This window comes from Calonectris borealis, chromosome 3, assembly GCF_964195595.1.
Source record: "Calonectris borealis chromosome 3, bCalBor7.hap1.2, whole genome shotgun sequence".
NCBI classification, from domain to species: Eukaryota; Metazoa; Chordata; class Aves; order Procellariiformes; family Procellariidae; genus Calonectris; species Calonectris borealis.
Window position 1 is genome coordinate 59,360,527 of NC_134314.1, and position 25,653 is coordinate 59,386,179.

At 39.3% G+C, this 25,653-nt stretch overlaps 1 protein-coding gene across 1 annotated transcript in view; it reads left to right on the forward strand.

Moving 5' to 3' along the window:
- Window positions 1-25,653, forward strand: part of NKAIN2 (sodium/potassium transporting ATPase interacting 2) — a 562,467-nt gene that overhangs the window by 231,297 nt on the left and 305,517 nt on the right. The window contains exon 2 of the mRNA XM_075145763.1: window positions 20,586-20,723. Within this exon, the coding sequence (XP_075001864.1) occupies window positions 20,586-20,723 (138 nt within the window). The remainder of the gene's footprint in view (window positions 1-20,585; window positions 20,724-25,653) is intronic.

The following is a 25,653-nucleotide window of genomic DNA, read 5'->3' on the forward strand; positions in this document are numbered from 1 at the left end:
CTGAGTTCTATATCTGTTGATCACAGGAAGAATTCAGAATTGAAAACTGTTTTCATGATGTGTCATTCCAAAACATCAATCGTTTTTTTCACTGTATTTTCTTCATCAGTGAAAGGAAAAAATAATTTAAAAGATCTGTTCTCTTCGCAAGAAGAGCAAGACAACAGGCTTTCTTCTGTTCCCTTTTCAGATGTTAGGTTAATCTTGTGGCTCCATTTTCGGGAAGAACAGAGTCAATAACATCCACAATATGAGAATTACAATTATCCTCATTCTTGCAGTTCTGCAAGTTGTTAGAGCGATCTGTATACAGAGAAATAAACTATTAAACCTATTCAGAAAATCTTTTTCTAAAGGAGCGATTTCAAATCCAGAAACTTCAGTCTGTAGAGAAAAGCACCACAAAATTATCTAATTGTTATGCCACAGATTTCTTTTTATCTCAGCTCTTTCATCAATTTGTGAGTTTGCTTTTTGTTTTTTTTTTGGTAACAGTACCGTTTTCAATCTCTTCTTTTCTCCTCGAAGAGTAATACTCATCTACAGTTTGACCTTTTGCCAAAGAGCTTTGTAGTCTATAAACCCTTTTCTCTCCCTCCTACTTTCTCCAGAGTGATAGCTCTCTGGGAAATGTATTGCTTCCTTCCCAGGCTATCAGGACTAATCCAGTCAGGGACCCCCACTCTTTACTAAGACACATGGAAGGTGCTGCAGGCATTTAAACTGGAATGTGCTTCACTCTATTGACAGTTTCTTGGTTTGGGATGTGGGAATGATCATTGATTTATCTCATTCAATGTTCTGCCTCTGGCAGTGGCTTATAACACACAATGCCAAAAAGGAGATCATACACATGGCATCTGAGCAATTGGGTTATTCTGAGTGAAGTAGGATGAATTGATTCTTTCAACTCGAATGTGAATATTTTTTTCAATTTTTTTTTTAACTGGTCTATCTATAACTGCAGCATGCCTGAGAGTCCCTTGGCTGGAGTTCCTTTGTCTGAAATAGAAAAGACGAAGAGCTGGCCTATGTGGTGACATAGGGTATTCGGGAGAAAGCCAGATATGAGATACAGGGTGAGATTCAAACAGAGCCTGTCCACCATGCAAAGCGCAGAGAGTGGAGCGTCCTTGTTGGAGTCCTTCACGATCACAGCATTGGTATGAAAAGCACTTTTGACCAATTAGGTTGGAAGGATCACCAGTGCCTAGTATCATGCTGAAATTCATCGCAAGTAGGAGAGATTAAAGAAAGGAAGCATCCACATCCCTCTTTCGTTGGGATATGTTTAAAGATACAAGTCTTTACCTATAATAAAATATCTGACCAGAACAAAAATGCTGTTAGCGTGTCTGTATTTGAAAACATTTCATGATTTCATACAGCTGCACTTAAAAAGATATCCCAAACCAGACTAATAATTCGTAAGCATTGCACACAGTAATCACATATGGATTTTTCTGATTGCAAATTGAAGGTTGTTTTATGTTTACATACAAGTCAGATTTTGATTTTGGCTTTTTAACTGTTATTTAAAAACTTGTCATTTGGGGCCTTTAGGAGATAACATGGCATCATGTTTTCAAATGTCAGAGCCAGAGGTATTTTTTTTTTAGCTGGAGGTTTTTTTTCGGGGGCGGGGAAAGATGGGCTTAGGACTTGACTAATTAAAAGTGATTTGTTTTCATGATCTGGATGAAGTGTTTTTGCCAGATGCCTAAGATACCTCTGAGATTCAGTCCGAATTTTGTCCCGTCATCCAGGAAATCCTTATCAAAACACAGCTTGGATCTCTGGCAGCACTGGGTGTATGGTTTGATAAGTGAGTCCTATTTTCTTGTCTGCACACCAGTCCTTTGTAGCAGAGGGCATTTATTAAGGAACCAGATGGGGAAACATCAGTTATCTTTTGTGCCTTCTGTTTTCTATAAAGGCCAGCAAGACAAGGCAAGCTCAACCAAAATAATTCGTAGAGTAAGTCAGGTAAGTCAGGGGAGAATAGATTCACTACAGCTCCAGTAGCAGTATAGTTCCTGATAAAACAAAGTGTTTTTCATGTAGGTTAGTAAACAGTGCAAATTTTGAAAAACGATAAACCTTATTTTTCAAAGAAATTTTGATCAATGAAATTACTTTATACTGATACAGGCTGTTGTGCTAAGTGTACATGTAACTGGTATAAACCGATTCTGAACAAAGGTTATTTAAAAATTGAGGGTCTCAGAAGGTGATGAACCACCAGCTGCAGTTTTTATGGACTTACGCAGAAATGGTCAATAATTATAAAAATCTTAAGAAAGTTACCTTTAATCAGAACCATAATTATTAAAAGCAGTATTTTTCTCCAATAAATAGCTTCTGTAGTAGTAGTAACTCAGGTCCAATGCGTTTATGCTTCTAGTTTTGTGGTGGGTTGACTTGGCTGGCTGCCAGACACTCACCCCGATGTTCTCACTCCCCTTCCTCAACAGGACAGGGGCAGAAAATAAGATGAAAAAGCTCGTGGGTCAAGATAAAGGTGGGGAAATCACTCACTAATTACTGTCACGGACAAAACAGACTCAACCTGGGGAAAAATTAACCTAATTTATTGCCAGTTAAAATGGATTTGGATGGTGAGAAACAAAAACTAAACACTTCCCCCCCACACACCCTTTTTCCCAGGCTCACCTTCACTCCTTCATTCCCAACTCCTCTACCTCCCCACCCGAGTGGCACCGGGGGATGGGGAATGGGGGCTTGGGATCAGTCCATGACAGCTCCTCTCCGACGCTCCTTCCTCCTCACGCTGTTCCCCTGCTCCAGCCTGGAGGGACTGCACGGGAATCTCTGCTCAGGCACCTGGAGCTCCTCCTTCTGGTCTCACCCTGGGGCTCGCAGGGCTGTTTCTCACACTTTTTCCCCTCACTCATTGCTCCCGGGCAGTGTTTTGCCCTTCCTTATAGACGCATTCCCCGAGGCACCACCATCTTGGCTGCCGGGCTCACCCGTGCCCCGCAGTGCGTCCGTTGGAGCCGGCTGGAACCGGCTGTGTCCGGCACGGGGCAGCGCCGGCCTCTCCTCACAGAGGCCGCCCTGCAGCCCCCCGCTGCCAGCGCCTGGGTGCCTGCACCCAGCACAGCTTTACAAGCAAACTGTGAGTTAAAGAACAACACTCGAATGGAAACGATATGACTTAGAGACGATTTCTTTTATCTGAGCTTTGTTCGTGACTTGACTTCATACTTCTAATAACTATAAGGTTTTTATTTTTGTTCACTAACGAGAAGTTTCTTAATTTATAGCGTTGAATTAAATAAATAAAAAGGTAATCACCAAAATCTGAGGTGATTTCTCATAAAAATCCTCCTGAGAAAAATGTCAAGGAAAGTGAGTAGTACAGGTTAATATGACTTCTCTCTATTTTTTGAGGCAGTCTCCACTATATACACACATGGAATTACAATAGTTTAATTAGATTTAGTAATCAAATGCTGCCCGAGCAGGTACTGCACAATCACACAAACATGCATTAGGCAATAGCCCATAAAACAGGCTCTGGAAGGAGACCATGGGGTTCCTCAGCTGTACATGTTGCCACCAGTGAAGGACAGAGCGAGAAGCACAGTGACATGGGGAAACAGGACAAGTTAAGAAACACAGTGAGAATATCACGTTAACATACACGGCAACAACATAACTTTTTCTCTTTCTTTTTAACAATTGCTTAACACTATCTCAAATGTTTGCGCAAAAAATTTAATGATATTTTTCTACAGTGTGTGTATATTGGCTCATATTATTTTGACTATGTTGAAATATCTACTGATGTTATCCCTCAGACAATATTACTAGGTTGCCTGCTGCGGTAGTCATAATATCTAGATACAAGTAGAATTATTTTTCTTGTTGCCTACATTAATGACCCAAATGGTTAAAAAGCACAGAGATAAGAAGCTCAGATTTGTAAGTCCGTATTAAACATGTACATAAGTAACTTTTTTTGCAAATACTAAGTGTCCACCTAGTTCAGCTTACATCAATGTTTGCTGGCTTTAAGTAACAAGAAAAGAAGGTTGATTCCCTACCTTATTACTTTCTGTATCCAGATCTCTGTCTTTTTTAATCATTAGCTGTTTGCCATTGGTATCACTGTTGCTTTCCAAGGCAATGAAATTGTTGTATCATAGCTACAATAATGCAGTTTATCTATAGACTTCTGATACCAACTAGCTGCGTACTGCTTGCATTTTCTGTTATCTCTAGTCATTTCCCTTTGTGGATTCACAAGAAGAAGAAAGTGCTGTAATCATGGTTTATAGGTCTCTAAAAAATAATCTTTTTTATTTTTCTTTTTTCTTCTTCTAAGAAGATATGTCTTGTGTAGCATAATGTAATTGTAGAAGGTCAAGGAGCGTAGAATTCATAGCTGCATCTCAAGGAAACTGTGCAAAGTCCTAGCTAGATGATACAGGGAGGAAACTCCCTTATCCAACCTGTTTGCCACCATCATTGGCATAAAAATGAATGGCTCATTTATGTTCTGCGGCCCACAGCAAATAGATTGCTAGTTTAGGTATGGAAAACTTCAAGGTGGAGATCAGGTGTATAGGAAGACTTATAAGGCTAGTTAGCAACAAAGTCTTGTGTGTCTTGCCCACCACTCATTATTTCAGTTACCTCTCCTCTTTTCAAAGCAGAACTTGAATTTCTTATGCTTAGCATAAGCCATACATCATTACCCGAAATTGCTACACTTTACCACTAGTGCCAACTTCACCTTCCATTTATAACTTAATAAGGTGTAGCTTTTTTACTAGCCACCATTCAGTGGTTGGCAGGTGGCTGATGAAGCACTCAGTGGAGTTTTCCATCTGCTGTTCCATTCTTCCTATCCAGGCTTCGTAGGGCATGTATTTTCTCCTCAAACATTACACTTTAAGCTTGCAAAAGACTTTTTCTGTCTTGTGCTCCAGCTTGCATGATGTTTCACTAATCTGCCATATCTGAGTGATATTTTTTCATTTGAAAATACACTTGGTGATTTGTTCTTATTGCACTGACAGTTTTGAGTGGGGGTGTATTCTGTAGTAGTTACCAGATGTGTCACCTCTTGGTGCCATGCCAGCTAGTTTCATCCCATTAAAAGGCTACTTAAAATAAGGAAGTGTTCATACTTTGGATGCTTTAAAAGCATCAGGAACACCACCACCTTATTATTAATGTACCTCACAGTCTTTCATTTTTTCATGGCATAATTTATTAGAACCAGGTAATAATACAGGTAACATGTTTATTAGAAACAGATAGATGGCTCTCTTCTGGTTCTTGATAATGAAAGGAAAGTGCCACCTAACAGTTGTCCTCAGTGCAAGCAAAGGCTATGTACTTCACTGGTTAGGGCCTCAGCAGGACTGAGGACATGTCAGCTATTCCCCATGCTGGAGTATTCAGCTGTTGTCTGGGTGAATTTTGGTAGGTTTCTATCCTTCTCTTCAGGTCCTTATTTTCAAAATGAAGGTAGTGGTGTTTCATGTCCTTTTGCAAGAGTCTTTGGATAAAAGGCACAGTAACAGACTTCCGAATTTATTATTTAGGCTTGCTAATGACTACAGAGGAGTAGAACAATTGAAGAGGAATAGCTGAGTAGGATCAGCACAGCAATACCAAATTTGACCAAATTTATACTCCATCACACTGACTGTTGATAGGACATTAGCTGGTGTCACCTCTGGTTCCTGATCTCCTTTTACAAGGGTGGAAGAGAAAGTCCAGTGTATAATAATGCTGAAAACTAATATTTACCTTTTAAGACTTTTCACCTTAAACTAATCATAGAATCATAGAATCATAGAATTATACAGGTTGGAAAAGACCTCGAAGATCATCGTGTCCAACCGTCAACCCAACACACCATGCCCACTACACCATGTCCCTAAGGGCCTCATCTACACGTCTTTTAAATACCTCCAGGGATGGTGACTCCACCACTTCCCTGGGCAGCCTGTTCCAAGGCCTGACCACTCTTTCAGTAAAGAAATTTCTCCTAATGTTCAATCTAAACCTCCCTTGGTGCAACTTGAGGCCATTTCCTCTCGTCCTATCGCTAGTTACTTGGCAGAAGAGACCAACACCCACCTCGCTACAACCTCCTTTCAGGTAATTGTAGAGCGCGATGAAGTCTCCCCTCAGCCTCCTCTTCTCCAGGCTAAACAACCCCAGTTCCCTCAGCCGCTCCTCATAAGACTTGTGCTCCAGACCCTTCACCAGCTTCGTTGCCCTCCTCTGGACACACTCCAGCACCTCCATGTCCTTCTTGTAGTGAGGGGCCCAAAACTGAACACAGTATTTGAGGTGCGGCCTCACCAGTGCCGAGTACAGGGGCACGATCACCTCCCTGCTCCTGCTGGCCACACTATTCCTGATACAGGCCAGGATGCCATTGTCCTTCTTGGCCACCTGGGCACACTGCCGGCTCATGTTCAGCCGGCTGTCAATCAGCACCCCCAGGTCCTTTTCCTCTGGGCAGCTTTCCAGCCACTCTTCCCCAAGCCTGTAGCGTTGCCTGGGGTTGTTGTGGCCCAAGTGCAGGACCCGGCACTTGGCCTTGTTGAACCTCATACAGTTGGCCTCGGCCCATCGATCCAGCCTGTCCAGGTCCCTGATTAATTACACTGATTAAACTGATACACAGAATAAAATATTCAGAAACACTTAAATAAGATAGGAACTTAATAATTAGAGAAAGTCAACAAAACCTACAGTTCCAAGTGACTTCGTCTTGAAATCAGGATTTAAATACTGCCTAGGTGTGTTACCCTGAGATTAAAAGATTATGTCTGAATCCCATGGTGAATCTGTGGCAGTCCCTGGAACAGTATACAGCCTGACAGCTGGGACATCTTCAACTAGATCAGGTTGCTCAGGTGCAATATCTAAAACGTAGACAGAAGTTAGGCTCCTAAATTAGGTAGATTGGACCTCGAGTCTGGTTTCTAAATAGCAGTTATGACTGTGATGGGCCAGTGTCATCTTTCCTAGGAAAGTAGTTGTCATTACATGGGGAAAGTTTATTTGCTCAGCTGTAAGGGTTTTACATCCATGTATGTAATGAAACCTACTTCTGGGCAGGGGATGAAGGAAGAGACTTGATCGCAGTTTAACAACATTCACCACAGCAGGGAAGGCAGTTTCACCTAGGGGAGGGCAGCTATGCAGGAAGCAGTTGTTCCTACCTGAGCTTCTTACAAAGCAAGAATGTGAACAGCACTTCAAAAATATCATAGACACTGACAACCATCGGCAGCTCTGGGCAGAAATCTTTTGGTACTTTGGTTAGTTGCCCAGAATACAAAGCTGTCTACCCTAAAGTTTTACTTTTTGGCATGATTTTTTTTGTATAGTGAGATAAATTCAGGGAAAATTTGATGACTCCTGTTTTTTTCTTCATATTTTCCCAGATGTGCACAAGCTTTCTCTCTTCCTTTATTCTCTCCAATATAGAACTACCTGTCAATAGCAGGGCATTTTGAATGGGCATTGATCCTTTCTTTCCTTGGCTGCAGTAACAGAGCAGCAGGGGTGAAAGAGGTTCGCTCTGCTTCAGTTGTTCTTTTCCCGCTCAGAAAGAAGGCAGTTCTCATTAATGTAAGTTCCTTTTGCACCTAACTATACCATTTGCCAGGGAGGTCAGTTGTCTGCATCTTCATTGTAAATGGAGTTCTAATCCGTATGTCATCGGGCGAGAGATAAACCACAGCGTAAACCATTACCCCAGTCAAAACAGTGCCATGCAACACAAAACAGGAACCAGCAGGTGCAGCATTCATTGCATAAAGGTATGCTCTTGCTTTAGCAGAGAAGCAGCACACACAATATTATCAGATTGTCTTTTCCTGAGTTAAAAATACTTTCTCTAGAGAGGTCACCTATACCACTAAGAAATGCATGGACATTTGGTGTTATGTAAATGTTATTTTTTTCTACTCTTTCATTAATAATAGCAGTCCACTTTGAAAAAGAGATTGTAGTTACCCTCAAATAATTGTATTAAAAGCTACTGTCTAGCAAGGGTTAGAAAGTCAGTAGACATGCATCATTTAAAACACTGATTAATATGATTATAGGAAAAAAGCTCCATTGTTTGATTTTTTATGATCTTGTGTAAGATAGCATACGTTATGAAATTAAACTGAATATTGTCAGTCTTCCTCTCCTAGTCTAATCCACACTAAATTGGTCAAAAACAATTATGAATGCCTCTTTTTTGACCGGTCATGATTGTTTTTTGTATAATTTGAGGAGGTCATTTACTAACAAGCCAGAGCATTTAAAATGGCTAGATTTAAGCAGCTAACCTAAAATTGTCAGCTTTTTTTTCTTTTTTCTTTTTTTTTTTTTTTTTTTGCTAGGCACTGTAGAAGAGTCTAGCTCAGGAAATTTAATTTGCCTTTCATAGTCTATCACAAGGCTCATGATTATTTCTTACAACAAAATATTCAGTGCAACAAATTAGTAGATTCTGCTATGTTGGTTGGGCTGCATTCCAATTCCTGCCTTAGTGACGCTGGCTGCCTTCAGCACTGCCAGCACAATAATTATTGCTGAGTTTTCTAGACCTCATCAAACCAGCAAGGTGATCACCCCCTTGGAACCGCTGGGGATATGAGGTATGGAAAAGTGGAAAGAAATTGTTGCAACCCTGTGCTACCATGCCAGCGAGTGCCACTTGAATGATGGCAGCTATTGGCAGGGGTAGGGCTCTGCTGGAGGAGAGCTTGCAGCAGTTCTAGATTATAGCTTTTGCTGCTTCCAAGGAGCATTAAAGAAAGCAAATTGGAAGGTGGGGAAAACGAAAATTTGAAGGCAAATGTAGAAGGGGTGATGATGATTTGTGACAATGAAGCAATTTTTGGTTTACTAGATGTGATTGGCTCTTTTATGAAGCAAAAAACTTCCACAAACACCATAACGTCAGCTATTCAGGTTAGGCAGCCCTCTCCAGCCTTCATCACATAATTAAGGTACCAACTAGTGTCAGCAAACTGATGTCATTCTTATGCAAATACAGAGAAGTATACTACTATTTATCAGTATTTTACCATATGAAGTACAGAAGCAAAGTAAAAAAAAAAAAACTTATTTTAGATATTTGACAATATTGTCAACCTGCAAGACTACTACTGTGCTTGAGTGCATATTTTGGATAAACGAATGGGTTTAATCCAGGACACTCAACACTAATCTTTACACAAAATAAGTACCCAGTAAAAATCGGAGTTTAGCCTTGAATTAGTTGATGTAAATTATCTCTGTGTAAATCAGAGAAACTATTGACTGCAGTAAACATTTATGCAAATAAGAAGGCATATTATATCCCTCTTTAGTATCTCTGTTTCCTTTCTTGTTTCTCCCTTTTGTTTAAACATTTTAATTTTGATCCAACTACATTTTATTTTCTTGACAATCTAATATGGAAGTGTAATATTTTGACACCATTCTCATCACTGGGATACAGTGGCACCTATTAGCAGTTCACTTTGGAATATAGCAAGCATTCATTATGTGTGTTTAGTCTTTTGTCAGAGCTTTGCATCTATCCTTTTCCTTGTCCCTCACATTTTTAACTTTTCAATCTTAACAGTAGAGCTTTGTGATTCACTATCTCTTAAGCCGGAACTTTATTATAGTACTCCATTTTTCACTATTTGTTACCTTGTAGGTTGATAAGGCTTGGCTGCAAACATAATATTTCAGAAACAATGTACTTAAGAGAAGGAGATATTTGTATGCATACATGAATTGGCATACTACAAAAAGATCAACATACAGTATTAGCACATTAGTCATTACAGACTAGCTTTTTATTCATTACATTTGTCATCAGGGCTAGGGAAAAGGAATGGCCAGTCTGCCTTTTAATTTTATTATAGCTTTAATGTTGGAAGAGGCAAGAGAATGAGACTGTAATCTGTACTGCTTACTTATATTACAGAGGCTGTGCTTTCCAGGGGCAGATGATGGGTTTTGTGTTTCTTTAAAACAGAAAGCTTAGGGTTGCACTCATTTAAACATAGTTTCACAAAACCAGAAAACACTTCGTGTTTTCCTCGAAATGTTTAATGGGATCTTTTTGAGGGCAGTGTCTGACTGACTCACGCTAGCTGGCCACCGGGCTTGGAATGGGGACCCCTACCCCAATTGCCCAATGACCTAAGGTTTTCCTGCAATGACTATGACAGCATAGAGTGTTTCATATGCTGTCTTTTTTTCTTATAATCATATTCCAAAGCAGATTGAATACAAATGGTGAAATATTGAAAATTGCTGCAAATTGGCTGGCTCTAATCGATGATTCTTGAGTTGAATCAACAATCTTGAACTAGCCTATGAGAGTACTCCATTTGCTTTACAAAAAAAAGCTTCACCCTTAGTATAGAAATTTCTGTTTGTGGAACTGGGTTGTAGACAACAATCGGTGTTCCCCAGCTGTCATTGAATTTAAAGGTGCTGGACCTGGGTCACTGGGCATCTGGAAGATGAGATCTGAGACCTTGTGCTTGTCCCTGGGACTCTGGTGCAGAGAGCAGATATCAAGTCTGACTCTTAAGGTAGCCATGTTGCAGAGAAGATGCATTGCTGCCTTCAGCACTACTTGGAGTTCCCTAAGGACTAATGGCTTTATACACAGGTAATAGGCAAAGTTTAGCAGCTACAAACTTTTCTGACTATAACTGATGTCAGTTATCTCTCTTCCATAAAGTGGTCTGCATAGTTTAAACGTCAGTTTTCAGGTTATGCCAAGGCATGAAAATGTAGCAGGTACTTCGCATATTCTATATAAGAATAATGAATATTCCAGTAGAAACATCTTAAGAAGAGAGATTTCTGTAAGGTCAGACAAAGTCAGCATCCTGCTTATCCAGGTTTAGTTGTGGAATGAGTGACTACAAAGCAAGGAGCCCTCTGTGCCTTACAGTTCTGACATGGTTGTCGTTCTCTCTCTTGCTTTGTGGACACTCTTATGTGTCTGAATACAAGTAAAACCACTGTAGTGACTCTAGATAGGCTATTTTCACTTGTTATAGTCCTCTGATACCAAATGCATGGTTCTTATTATCACAAGACTCAGTCCTGGTGAGATAGTGAGTGATCCCTGCCAATACCACTCAAAATTATTTGGCTAATGAGGTTTCTTACAGGTTTCTTACCTTTTCTGCTGAGGAGTAGACTAATGTGTTGTTGTTGTTAGAAGGTAATTTTTTTTCAGGTATTAGGCCACATTCTATTTTTGGCTGAAGACACATACGCAGAAGATAGTTTCACTACCTCAAGTTAAGATACCTTAGATACATCCTTTTGTCAACTCCAAAACAGCATTATCACATCTTTGTTGAGTTTACAAATGTCATATACTGTAATTTGAATCACTGCGTAGAAACTAGTGGTATCTTTGTGAATGAAGGCGAGACTTGTTTTATTGTCAAATATTTCCATAAAGACAGAAACAATTTGAAAGTATTAGATAAGGCTAATCTTTCTGAATGATCTCTGAATGCTTGAGTTTGCCTTCAGGCTTTACTGCAGGCAAGTTCAGATTGTGCAATTATAAAATATTATTAAAGCTTAATTCAAAAGTATTTTTATGCTCAGAACTGGCTAGAGGCTTCTCAGTAGTGTCAGAAAAATTGAATTTTGCCACCTTAAAGATGAGGTGTAGGAGCCAGGGCTTCGATGCTCTTGCTAGCAGAAGGATGCGAAGGAGAGGAAGAGAGAGAGAGAGGAATAGGGCTAGGGCAGAGAGGTGGAAGGGAATCCCTGAGAGATGAGTCTTGATCTTCCCCTTGTCAATGGCAGAATGGGAGAAGATGGGTTTGAGCATGTTGGCAGTGTTTAAAACCTATTCCCACCAGTGGTCACTAACCCATCTATCGCAATCCTTCCTTTGGCCGCAGTCACAGATAGCCTGTCTCTGCAGACCTTTGTCACACTCTCCATCATTTACCAGCAGTCCTGGTTAACTGGGGAAGTCCCGGACGACTGGAGGCTCGCCAATGTGACGCCGATCTATAAGAAGGGCCGGAAGGAGGATCCGGGGAACTACAGGCCGGTCAGCCTGACCTCGGTGCCGGGGAAGATCATGGAGCAGTTGGTTTTGAGGGTGCTCACGAGCCATGTCCGGGACAACCAGGCGACCAGGCCCAGCCAGCACGGGTTCATGGAAGGCAGGTCCTGCTTGACCAACCTGATCTCCTTCTATGACCAGGTGACCCGCCTAGTGGATGAGGGAAAGGCAGTGGATGTGGTCTACCTGGACTTCAGTAAAGCCTTTGACACTGTCTCCCACAGCATTCTCCTAGAGAAGCTGGCGGCTCATGGCTTAGAGAGGTGCACTCTTCGCTGGGTAAAAAACTGGCTGGACGGCCGAGCCCAGAGAGTTGTGGTGAACGGAGTTAAATCCAGTTGGCGGCCGGTCACGAGCGGTGTTCCCCAGGGCTCAGTACTGGGGCTGGTCTTGTTCAATATCTTTATCAATGATCTAGACAAGAGGATCGAGTGCTCCCTCAGTAAGTTTGCAGACGACACCAAGTTGGGCGGGAGTGTTGATCTGCTGGAGGGTAGGAAGGCTCTGCAGAGGGACCTGGACAGGCTGGATCGATGGGCCGAGGCCAACTGTATGAGGTTCAACAAGGCCAAGTGCCGGGTCCTGCACTTGGGCCACAACAACCCCAGGCAACGCTACAGGCTTGGGGAAGAGTGGCTGGAAAGCTGCCCAGAGGAAAAGGACCTGGGGGTGCTGATTGACAGCCGGCTGAACATGAGCTGGCAGTGTGCTCAGGTGGCCAAGAAGGCCAACGGCATCCTGGCCTGTATCAGGAATAGTGTGGCCAGCAGGAGCAGGGAGGTGATCGTGCCCCTGTACTCGGCACTGGTGAGGCCGCACCTCAAATACTGTGTTCAGTTTTGGGCCCCTCACTACAAGAAGGACATTGAGGTGCTGGAGCGTGTCCAGAGGAGGGCAACGAAGCTGGTGAAGGGCCTGGAGCACAAGTCTTATGAGAAGCGGCTGAGGGAACTGGGGTTGTTTAGCCTGGAGAAGAGGAGGCTGAGGGGAGACCTCATCGCGCTCTACAACTACCTGAAAGGAGGTTGTAGCGAGGTGGGTGTTGGTCTCTTCTGCCAAGTAACTAGCGATAGGACGAGAGGAAATGGCCTCAAGTTGCACCAAGGGAGGTTTAGATTGAACATTAGGAGAAATTTCTTTACTGAAAGAGTGGTCAGGCCTTGGAACAGGCTGCCCAGGGAAGTGGTGGAGTCACCATCCCTGGAAGTATTTAAAAGACGTGGAGATGAGGCGCTTAGGGACATGGTTTAGTGGACATGGTGTGTTGGGTTGATGGTTGGACACGATGATCTTAGAGGTCTTTTCCAACCTTAATGATTCAATGATTCTATGATTCTATAAGCAAAATAGGCATCAAGCCCAAAACCATGCTCATGACCTACCAGACTTTATACCAGGTAGTCATATGAAGCTAACAATGCAGAGCACTGCCTCCAGTAAATGCTAGGTTCCCAGTATGTTTAAGTGGTTTTGTTAATCCTTGATCCTATCTTAAGCTTGCACCAGTAAATTGGCACAGCTTTTGTAGCAGGGTCCTGTAGCTGGGGCAGGCACTATGTTGCTATACTGCTTCCAGGCCTGAGCTGGCACGCAAAGAGACGTCAGCTGTGACTGACTTGCACTCACTATCTTCAGAAGCACTGTGGGAAGAGGCAGCCCTCACATCTATGCCCCTGTGATACAGGCCTGCACTCACCAATTCTGTAAATCTGGCCTTCTAAAAGTAAAAATCACATCTAAGCAAATATATTAAACTGCTCTTATATATTCTATCTTTATTAATAAAGATTTCGGTTTTTTGGGGCATGCAGATCATCTGATTTTGAATGTTCCTAAAAAACACATGGACAGGTTTTACTAAATGCTTATTACACTCCTAGCTGGGACCTGACAACTGAGTATTTTGTGTTATAACATTATCTTGGTTTTCAGGTAAAAATGAACCTCATAACTTGACCCAATTTTTCAGTTTGAGTCTGAACCACTTTTGTGCACATTCAATCCTTACCTTCCTGGTTTAGTGCAGGTAAACTCCTCCCCACTTGGTGGAGTGCAAATGTGTCTTATTAAAATAATGCACAAATTGTTATTACAAATGTTCATGAACAGGAAATAAAATATTTTATAGGGATTAAAACTCTTAGCACCTCTAAGTTATTATTACTTAAGTTCATCCCCTAGCTGAAGTATGAACTTAATGATATTTAGCCTCATGGGTAGAACAGTTTACATGAGATTGATTTTTCAGATTTTCTTTCAGGCACGCAAAAGGATGTGGTTTGATACATATCTAAATCTTGTTACTGTTGGCCAGCCAGAAATAAGAAACTCTGTAGTCTTAAAACATACACACATGCACACACACACACAAAAATTGCTGTAATATGTTAAGATTTGTGATCTTAATTGTAGCATGAACTTAAGACCCCAATCCATTTAAGCTAGTCATTGGGATCAAGTGTGCAGTTGTATATAAAACTTTGCTCTGAAGACAAATGAATGAACTGAAATACTCTTCTAGTTTCAAGAGTATTGAAATCTACTATACCTCACAAATTCTGAATTTTTGTTGTTGTTTTAAATTATTATCAAAGGTGAATTTGGTCTTGTGCAGTAAAAAAAACTATAGATATCTGAAAAACAATTATTTCTACAGCTCTGTGTAGCTATATAAGATGTTGGCATGAATTCAAGTATTTGCTCAGGTTTCAAAATTTTACATGTCTTAAGTACAACACTTATTTAATTATTTTTTGATGATAATTCTAGCAATATGGTTCCTATAAAGTTATTCTAAAAATAATTTTGGGAAGCAGTATTAAAAATACCAAATAATTCAGTGTAAAATTAGGGACTTCCTCCATTTTTTTCCCATAATTTATCTCTTTCATGGATATTGGTATTTCATAACTTGTGTGGCGAAGGTATTTTGCAAGAATAGAATTTGTTGATCAAGCATTTTGCCAGCAATTTCTTCTTTTTTTCTGCCTGCTCACACAGGAGGTGATTCTTTCAGGGAAGTACTTGGAAGACAGGGTTTTGATTTCATTATTGTTTGAGTCACTGGGTCTCCATGTATGTATGGTGGAGTCTAAATGTTTACAAATCATGAATATAATACCCTGAAGATACGTTCAGTGCACAGTAAATCATTTTTATTTAAACCAACTGTCAGCTTCACCAGCTCATCTTTAGCTAGAATCTTTCTTATTTTCATCTCATGAGTAATAATAACTGAAGTGTTATTTAGATAACAGTTCTGCTTCTCATTACTACATAACAGAAAACCTACTGTAGAAAGCTTGTATTTACAGTTTTTTATTATTACTATGTTCAGTTAGAGAAGGCAGCAGCTGAGACTTAGAATATACTCTGTACCTGTGGAGAGCCCTGTTGTCCTCAGTAGGTCACAGCAGAGATCCACTCATACACAATACTATGCAGGGATGTGGTCCTACACAGGATTTTTAAAAGGTATGATTACCTTCTTATCAAGTGTGGTGAAGGCCTGTTCCTTCTCTCAGCAGCATCAAAGAGATTAAGGACAGGGGCTTAGTATTGTATATGTGATTCCTTTAAGGAACCAATGGACAAATGGAAACTAATTCCCTCTTGATTTTAACTTGAATTACCTGTGCTTGTGATCTTTTTTATTAGATGTGCTGCAAACATCATTGTGTCCATAGCTCTTCACAGAACTTCATTTTAGTTTTGCCTTTCTTCTTACAAAAAAAAATTCAAATCTTTGTTTCTTTCTCTGCTGTCTTGCAGTAAAGGACTCGACTCACATGCACATGCACACTTGCAGATGTGTAGGTATATTTTGTATGGATTTTACTTTCGAAATATTATTCTGGTTTTCTGCTGGATAACTGTGGAAAATTCATTGAGTAACTGGGCCCTGTATCTCAGGATACTATCTGAAATTCTGATGAAAAATTAAATGAGCCTCTCTAAGGAATGGCACAAATATATGCATTCTGCCTCAAAATGATGGAAGTGCTCGGGGAGGGTTAGCTGTGGATGTTGTGTGTGATGCAGGTAGGCTTTAGGATTAGAATTCTTTCATAAGCCACAGGCCCAAAATACTTCTATTTATCGGGCTCTTTTTAACTTCCTATGCCATAGAACCAAGAACTGAAAGTCGTTAAAAAACTGTATGTCTAACTGAAAAACACAAGCAAATGATTAGAAGCTGTGGGCACCTGATGCAACACAACTGAGCTGAGGTGACTTAATGAGTTACTGATTAGAGCTTAATTTCTGTAGCTCATTCTTAGCCTGCACCAGTCATGATATAAACCACGGTTGCTTAATTCTCTTTCACTGCGATTTAAGCTAATACTCTCTTCTTCCTTTGGCGTGATCTGAGCGCCTGTTACCAAGACTCAGCTGGTGAGTCGCATCAGTTGACTGTGACCCTGTCCCAGGCCCCAGCGTACTGGGAGCCTCTGTGCTGTGTGCGCTGTCCAAGGGCCCTGGCTGGTGGGGGCCGTACATACCTGCTCGTCATACGTGTGTGCCTGTGTGCACTTCAATTTATATCAATGCAAAGTTGTGATCCTGTATCATTGTGAAGCAGTCGTGGATGAGTTTCTTCTCAAGGAGCTTTCCGTCGAAAGGCACTTTGTCATTTTCCATTTTGGAGTTTGTGTTATAAATCATTTTTTGACTGGTTTCTCCTTTGTGGTTCCTGTCTGAAATTTTAGTCCAATCATATACTTTAAGAATCATCTCAAAATGGTTTTCTTTATCCTGTGGAAATTCAATTTTTAGATCCCTCAAGGTCAGTAACACTGTTAACCTATTAACAACCAGCCTCTGACAAGAATCTGGAAATAGTTTGAGCTATTCCAACTTGACAGTATACAGGCTGATTTTATTTTGTATTTATTTTTAAAACAGAAGTTAGCAGAAGTCTGGAAAAAAATAATGCATTAGTAAAAATGGTTCATGGTAATTACACAACTCTTCTATAATTTTATCAGTGATTACATAAGATAATCTGTCTATGATATTTTATTTATTTGGAAGCCTAAGAAGATGATGTGATGGATGTTTATTTTCTAACATTAGGAACTGACTCTCCATAACCCTACATTTTGGATTTACTGCATTATTAAAACGGAGTTGAATTAAAACATATTTTTCTTTTCTTACCATAGTGTACTTTTTCATCCAAAGCATCCACCTTTTGTCTTTCCTGTTCTCATTTTAAACTCTTGTTTCCAGAAGAAGAAGAAAGAAAATGAACAATTCTTTATTCCTAGACTTTAAAGATGAATATTTCTTTGTCAGACTTTTTCTTTTATCTCTGTAATGTCCTTGAAACATCATTAAACATTTGAAGCTGGTGGATATGATTTGGAGAAAGAAATGCAGTTGTTAAACCAAAAATTTTAAGTTTTTAAAGTAAAGGAAAAAAACCAAATCTTTCAGAATCAGGTCTATATTTTCTCTTGCTATGTAAGGAAATCCCTTATGATTCTGGCATCTGTGGAAGAGGAGGAAGCTACATAATACTGTTTTTAATAGATTTTGTCAGTACTTTGTCCTGCTTTTAACTTTTCCCCTTTTAGAAACACAGACTCAATGAGATTTTTTTTGAGTAACTGCATGTAGTAAGTCCATATTTTTTTTCTGTTTGTGGGTTGTTTTTATTTTCTCTCCACCTTCATCTCTTCAGGAAATGGAAATAAAGATCTAGTTCTGTCCTATATTTTCCATTTGATAAATCTGCAATGCACCTTGCTGCGGGAGTCTGATTTTCTAAGGAACAGCAGCTGCATTTCCGCAGCATTTTATCTCTGCACAGCCTACCAAAACACTGCCATTTCACATATCCAGCAGTCCCCACACTCAGCTGATTCCTTGGAGTGACAGGAGAAAGTCTAATAGCAAGTTTGCCTATGGCAAGTATGAGGTAGATACACAGCGGCAGAGATGGTACAGACTCGTCTCCTTGTTTTGCACAGCCAATATTTACACACTGCGTTATGTGCCATATTTTCTGGTAGGTCTTCCACCTGAAGTTTCAACATGGCCACAAAATCTGAGGGAGTGGTTGCTCGGTACTGAAGAAATTGCTAGTCATCAAAAAAAAAAGAAGTGCATTGGTGTGTGGGAAGTGAAGATTCGCACAGAATAGCCATTTATCGAGCACAGCCCCATAAACAAGTTTGGTGGAACTACTGAGTCTTTCACCAAAAAAACCAAACCAAACCAAACCAAAATGTGCTTGATGCATGATAGTGCAATTTCCTTTTAACCTAAAGTTGCAGCAGGAATATTAGGTTTTCTAGTTTTTTATATAATTAACTACCGTACTGTAATTTTCCTCTATAATTGGTATACTTAACTGTATGATTTTCCTGCTGGTTGAAAGATTTGCGTCATCCCTTGTATTTTTTTGCTTGCTGAATCCCTGCTGTTACTATACTAGAAGCTTGTACAGTCTAGACTCTTTTTGCTACTGCTTTGCTATTGTCATTTACTCTTTGTTCAGGTGATGAAAATCAGAGCTCTGTGCTCAGAGTGAGCATTTTCCCTTTGTTACCTGTTTACCAGCACTTTAGGTGTAGCAGGTCTTTTGCTGATACCCCTAGCAGACTTCACACAGACCTACATAACACCACTTATGCCCTATGTTGGTCTTTTTTGTATAAATGACTATGTCAGTAGTCAAGGAAATATTTCTTAATGATAAACTTAGAAGCACAGGGAGTCCGAGATTTCATGAAGTTCCTAGTACGCCTTGGCCTTCCTTTTCTTTCTTCATCACATTTTCACCATTAGAATATTATGTCTTGGGATTCTGGGAATTCTTCTATGATGCTGCCTTGCTAGGGAGAGTTGTAGGATAGCACATATCAGTTCATTAAGATCTTGGATGATGTAGGACCAGAATCTCTTTCTGTCAGTAAATCTGTAAAATAAAATGCTAGGCAAAATACCAAGGCTGATTATAAGCTGGATGCATTGTGTGAAAGGAATCTCTGTTGTAGAGAGGAATTCAGTGGTTGACATGAAACCCTGAACTTTCAAATTCAAAATGATATGGCTGACAAACTTCCCCAGGGTTATTTTGAGAATCCCTATCTTAAAGTTCAACATATGCCAGTCAGTACTATATAATTAACACTCTTTACATTTGCAATGCTGGTGTAAGTGCAGGCTGCCTTTTTAATGGCAAGTTTTCTAACTTAATTTCAAAAAGAAATTGTTGGTGTGGCAGTAGACTGCAGCACAAAATTTGAAAAACTCTCCCATAGCTATATCATGCAAGAACAGTGGTGAACAGTAGTTAATTATTCATTTAGTACTCGATCTCAAAAGGTGTTATTTTTTAAATGAATGGAGCGTGTGGCATAATATAAACTGAGTAGTCACCTGTCATTAATGAAACTTTATGAAGAAACAGCCTGCTTTTTCTTTCTTTCTTTTGTGTGTGTGGGGTTGGCATTGTTATTGTTGTCTTTTTTATTTTTTTAATTATTCACATTTTCATGAAACTCATCTCTTCATCTTTCCAGTTAATGAAATTGTTGGAATGATGTCAAAGAAACTCCTTACCCTTTCTGTCACTTCACCGTTACATTGCCTTCTGATATTCACATCAATATTATTTTTATCAAAATATTCCATTCTGCCTATGGGTTGGGGTACAGTACTGTATTTTGATATAATGTCTGAGTATCTATTAAGGGACACCTACTATTTGAATTCTGAAATTATTTCTACTGATACTGTTAGAAATGCAGTTTTTCTACTTTCTGATCTATCTGCTTGGCATGTTATTGCTTGAAAACAGTCATCAACAGCCCAAGATTGTCCCTTAATTCACTTTTTAAAATTAAGTGTCTAGCGTGTTGGGTAACAGCTTATACTCCAACTGATGTTTGTGGCAGTGGGAGGAGGTAAACTAGAGTCATTATCAGTAGAGCCAAGTCAAAAAGTTGCATGCATTTGGTTATAGTTAAAAGCCCATTGATAGGATAGCTGGGCATAGAGGGAAGAGAAAAAATTAAAAGGTAGGGAAATAACAGAAGTAAAGAGACAGGACTAGGCTGAAGGGTGGTGTTTGTGAATGGAAGCAAAGTAGCTGAGAAGATGTCATAAGCCTGCCACTTATTTTCAGCACTGATACCCTAAACATTATAACATTTGCTGGTGTATATAACAAAATGATTTGTGTTCCTCCTCCTGCAAACATACCATCCTAGTGAACAGTTTAGTATCTCGGTAGAATTGCCCACATGAATATTTTAGCTAACTGAATATAACTCAGTAAACTGTCAGTGAGAAATGCAGCTTTCATTAAAACAAGAAGGTGAAACATTGCAAACTCATTTCATTTTACTGCTGACGGAAGTATTTTTTTAACTCAGGGCAATTATCTTGGGTATGGGAAAGAGAAATGCCCTAATAGATGATTTCTGGTGTGTTCTAATCTATTTATGCTTTTGCTTTTTAATTGCAGGTTTCTGTGCTCGAGAGGCAGATATTTGACTTCCTTGGTTATCAGTGGGCACCCATCCTGGCAAATTTTATACACATTATTATAGTCATACTTGGCTTATTTGGAACCATCCAATATAGACCTCGTTACATAACAGGAGTGAGTATTTAATTTTATTTATTTAATCTGATGTGCATGTAAAAAAAAAAAAAAAAAAAGTGTTCCAAACTCTATTTCTTATAAATCAGCCAAATAGAAATCTTATCTTGGTTTAACTTTCTTCTGTAATATTTTACATTTACTCATTATTGCTTTTGAGACACCTGCAATAATTAAGTGGTAACAACCTACAAAAGTTGAAAGTCAATATGATCACAAACTACATGACAATATGAACTTCCAAGAAGCGAAGTCAGTTTAAAGAATTACAGCATCCTCAGAATTACAGGGATTTAGAGCTAGAAAATATGCTAGCCATAACTTTCCTAGATACACTGGACCTTCCCAACAGATCCATGATTACTCGTTATTAACCACCGTTGCTGCAGTGCCTATCTGTTATGTATATCCCTCCTAGAAATTATAGTCCAAGTTGAAAATGAAGTGTGAGAATATGGTAAGAAATGCAGGTTTGATGGTTATGGACTGAGGGCTCCAGAATAAAAGTAAGGATTTGGACCTTTATATTTTTAATCCATTTCTTCTCCTTATTCAGCTACCCCTCGTACACGGGCTTAGTATTGCTGTACTCTCTGGTACAATACAGTATTAATGAAATCCTCATTTCATACTCTGTGTTTGGTTTTTTCCCCATTTGTTGGTCTATAAAGACAGAATAACAAATCTGAAAACCATTGTTCTGAACACCTTTTGTTAGAAATAGATTTGCATAACAATATTTCTATCAAAATTGACTGCTACTTCAGTTAAAGCTTGTACACTTTTCAGACAGACAGCAGTCGAAAAGATTTGCCTGTACACAACCATATTTTCATGTCAAGTGAAAATAACTCCACTAAATCTGTACCTGCTTCTGCAAAGTCTGTTTCCTCTTACACTGTTCCCTCATATACCAGTAATCACTCACAAGACAGAAAGGTTTTGCTTGTACCCCTGTGCTACCAGCCATATTGCAGTAGGGTGATGCTAACAGTAAACATTAACATTTGTGTCTGTGTTTCTATCTCTATGATTTCCTATATGCAGAAAATGTATGTCCACGTGTAAAATGTCTTTATGCATGCACACAATTTAATATATTCCAAAACATACATTATCAACGTTGAAAAATATATTGCAAGCCTTCAATATTTAGTCACAACTCTGGGAGTCACGTGAATGTGAACTGGAGTTTTCTTCTTCCATTTCTAGTGCTTTGACCAGTACAAAAAGCTTGAAAATAAAAAAACAAAATTCAAGCAAGTGTCAGTTAAATAAAAAGAGTAAAAAGTTCCATCCCAAGACTATTCCAAGGCATAAAAACGAGCACGAGCATAAAATGCTTAGCTGAGCTAAACAAAAAAGCTAGATTTAAATGGCCTTTTCAACAGTACAGAAAATTACCTGCTACAATGATGAGTGCATTGTGAATGGGGAGGAATACCAGCCTTATAAATAGGTACCGTTTGCATGAGTTTCTGGATGATACTGCTTGTGCCACACCATCCTACTAATTTTCACACATATCTTTTCTTAGAGCTCCCCCTCACCCTCACTGTGTAGCCCATCTGGCTTTGTGAGTTTGCCTCACTGCATCCTCTCATTGAACTGGATAGAACCAATCTAAGATCAAATTGTTTGTCTTGCTCAGATTTTGTAATAGATACCTGAATATGCCATCTATCGCAGACTGCTTAGATAAGGAAACAACGATGAAACTTTCATCCTTCGTTTAGTTGGATCAACAGAGGAGTGCTGGGATTTTTTTGTTTCTACTGCTGCTCTCTCTCAAAGTCAGGATGAGGGAAATGGTACTGGTCACTGGAGGGAGAGATAAGGGAACTGCATCCTTTTCTTCAGTTCTACTGGATCCAGAATAGGCACCTTACTGAAGCTGGGCAAAACTCAGTGGTGTCTTCTGACATCAGGAGTAAAGTTATGAGTTCAAAGGCAAGAAGAAAGGCAACAGACTGTAAGCCTGCAAGGGTGAAGCTATGAGGTTTTCAGGTGAGTGGATGTAAATACTCAGACTTCAATAGATTCTGCAAGGGTCAATCTATCTTGAGTGGACCCTATAGGACCCTTAATCCACAGTCACATTAGTACCTCAAGTATAGCTTGCTTCAACAAGACTACAATAAATTTTCTTTTTACTGTGTAAGCTTCATGAAGGATATCACAAAAATGTTTTCCAGAGGTGGTGAATCATAGGTTAAAGAGAGCATGGAGGTTTTAAGGTGAGATTTAAAGAAATGATTCAGTGTCTTAGGGAGAAGAGGAAATAAGTTTTAGACAGATGGGACACCACAAGTGAAAGTGTGTCTTTGAACTCGCAAGAGTCACAGGGAAGTTTAGAAGTGGATGAGAGGAATAGGTGACTGTGTGGTTTCAGGCCTTGGAAAACAGTTCAAATTGCATGGGATGCAGGAGTTGTGGTGGACAAAGAGGACAGGAAATTGAAGTTTAAAATCATCAGAGTGCTTAATCTTCATATAGGTTCAGCAAGAACACATTCATTTTTGCTTGTAAACCTAGACCATTAACCAATAAATGAGCAACTGATGCAGGAGGTGAAACATCTGTTCTGAGGGTGGGAACGCGTGTCTTTTCAAAGATGTCTTTTCAAAAGATAATAGTTAAGTAAGCCATTTTTTTGTGAAAACAATGATGATCTAGTGAAAGATATCCCTGCCTGTAGCAGAGGGGTTGGACTAGATGATCTTTAAAGGTCCCTTCCAAGCAAACCATTCTGTGATTCTATGAAAGAAAAAGAGTAAAGAAATGCCATTGAATGAACGGATGTTTTCTGGTTCCTGCATTATGGAAAACCTTGGCAATCTCATTCTACAGTAGATGAGAAATGTTCTCTTAACATTTCTAGTAAGCATTCTCAGAATATATAAGGAGGACAAAAAGTCCCATTTGTGTTGAATGTCATTCTCTTTTCCAAACAGAGGAATCCACCTGACAGGTGAAGCTGACCTTATGGTTCTCCAGTGCTACAGAGGTAGCACTGTAAAATTAAGTACTTTGTTTCTTCACTGCCATGGGAGGAAGACAAAGGAATGTCTAGTGGAGCTTGACAGTGACATAAACAGAGCAAAAATTTGAAGTGAATTATGAAATATAAGAATTTGAGGACCATCATGTCTGGGAGGTAGATTCCACTGTAATTTCCACTGCTTATTTGTACCTTCTAGACCTGTTATATTTACTTCTCAAATTAGTTCCAACAAAGAGAGAATTTTTGTACAATTCTGTAGGCTTTATTGAGCAGTCTTGTAGACAAAGCAAGAGGGATAAGAAAGTGAAAAAGCATTTGCACTGAAGAATACATTCTCCTGCCTTGAGCATAAAGTGAAGATCCAATACCAATAAGAGAGAAAACTTTTAATCCAGAAGGAATTACCTTGTTTCAAAGCTGTGATAGTAGGAGATTGTACAAATTGTCTTCTTGTAATAATCTATTCATTGCACAGTTCAAGTGGACTTTGGTTGTGTGTGAAGCAAAATTATGCAGTGGACAAGAACGTTACTAATATTTTCCCAGGGGTTAATTTATTCTCTTCTAGTATTTCCTCTTCTTAGACATAATAGTAACACCCCCTAATAATAGTGAACATAATAGGGACTCATACAGACCACAATATGCTAGCAGAAGAGAACAAGGGTCTCAGTTTGACACAAAGCAAATTTGCAACCTTTAAGAGCAAAAAGAATCTTGTACAGGATAATACCTGGTCACATTAAGTCTGGGAGAAAAGGACAGGTTATTACTGGTACATTACTTAACACATAATTGCTGATATATATTAAAAAAGAGAAAGAGGCAATTACCTTATGTCTGAGCTTCTTGCAGCATCATCAGTCTGCCAAACCATTAGGCCCCAGAGAGTATAACTGAGTTAATCTATGTCTTTTTAAAGACTAGACATTGTCGATGGCTTCAACACCCCTGGTGGGATCTACTTAATGCCTGATATGACAAGTAGCCCTGAGTCTACCAGGTCTGTTTTGGAGTATTTCAGTTGTATATTGCAATTTAGTATCTTCCATGTTCTTTAAATGTTTAAAGTAGTACATGAAAGTGTGCAGCAGTTCATCTGTCATATATATGTACCAGGATACTATCAAACAACATAAACCATGCCATAGAAAACTGTAAAGCCAAAAACAACAGGGAATCTGCAGTTCCAGAGCCATGCTCTTTGAGCTTATTTTTTGAATTTTAAAGACAGGCTCCGTGTAGTTAATGATTTGACCAGAATTTTTGGTGAGAAAATATTTCAGGAGACGGTTTTGCTAAATCTTATAAGAGAACCAGTTTTCAGTGCTTTTTATTAATGAAACAGTTATCTATAGTAAAAGAAAAGGATTCTTATGCTTAACATTGTTTAATAACTGAGTTCTTCTGAGATTAATTTACTTTAATGACCTAATCCAATTTATTTTCCAGATACTTGTTTTATTTTAAAAAAGAAAGTACACGTACTCAAGCTCACTACAGGTATTATTAAAAATATATATTTTACTTCTGCTTTCTTTATAGTTGTTGGGAAAAAAAAATGTATAAACCCAGTTAATAAAGATGAAGATGAAATGAAATGGAATGTCATTGTACATTCTGGTCAGCCTGCAAGGCACAAAGTTCTTGAAGTCTATGAAGTCAGACTCCTACCTGAGACTGCTCTCTGTAAAGGGGTTGCTCAGGAAGTACTTTTGTCTCCATTCTGAGACAAATCATTCAGTGCTTCACCTTAATTGTACTTATGTGATGATTTACTGTGTTGCAACTAAAATGTAGACATTTATTTATAGAAGGAGGCAGATAGTCACACAAACTACTTCTATGCTTTACAAACTTTTTCTAAGCAAATGATAATTTGGGGACATAAGCAACGATCTTCTGCATAATCATTTTGAGCTAATG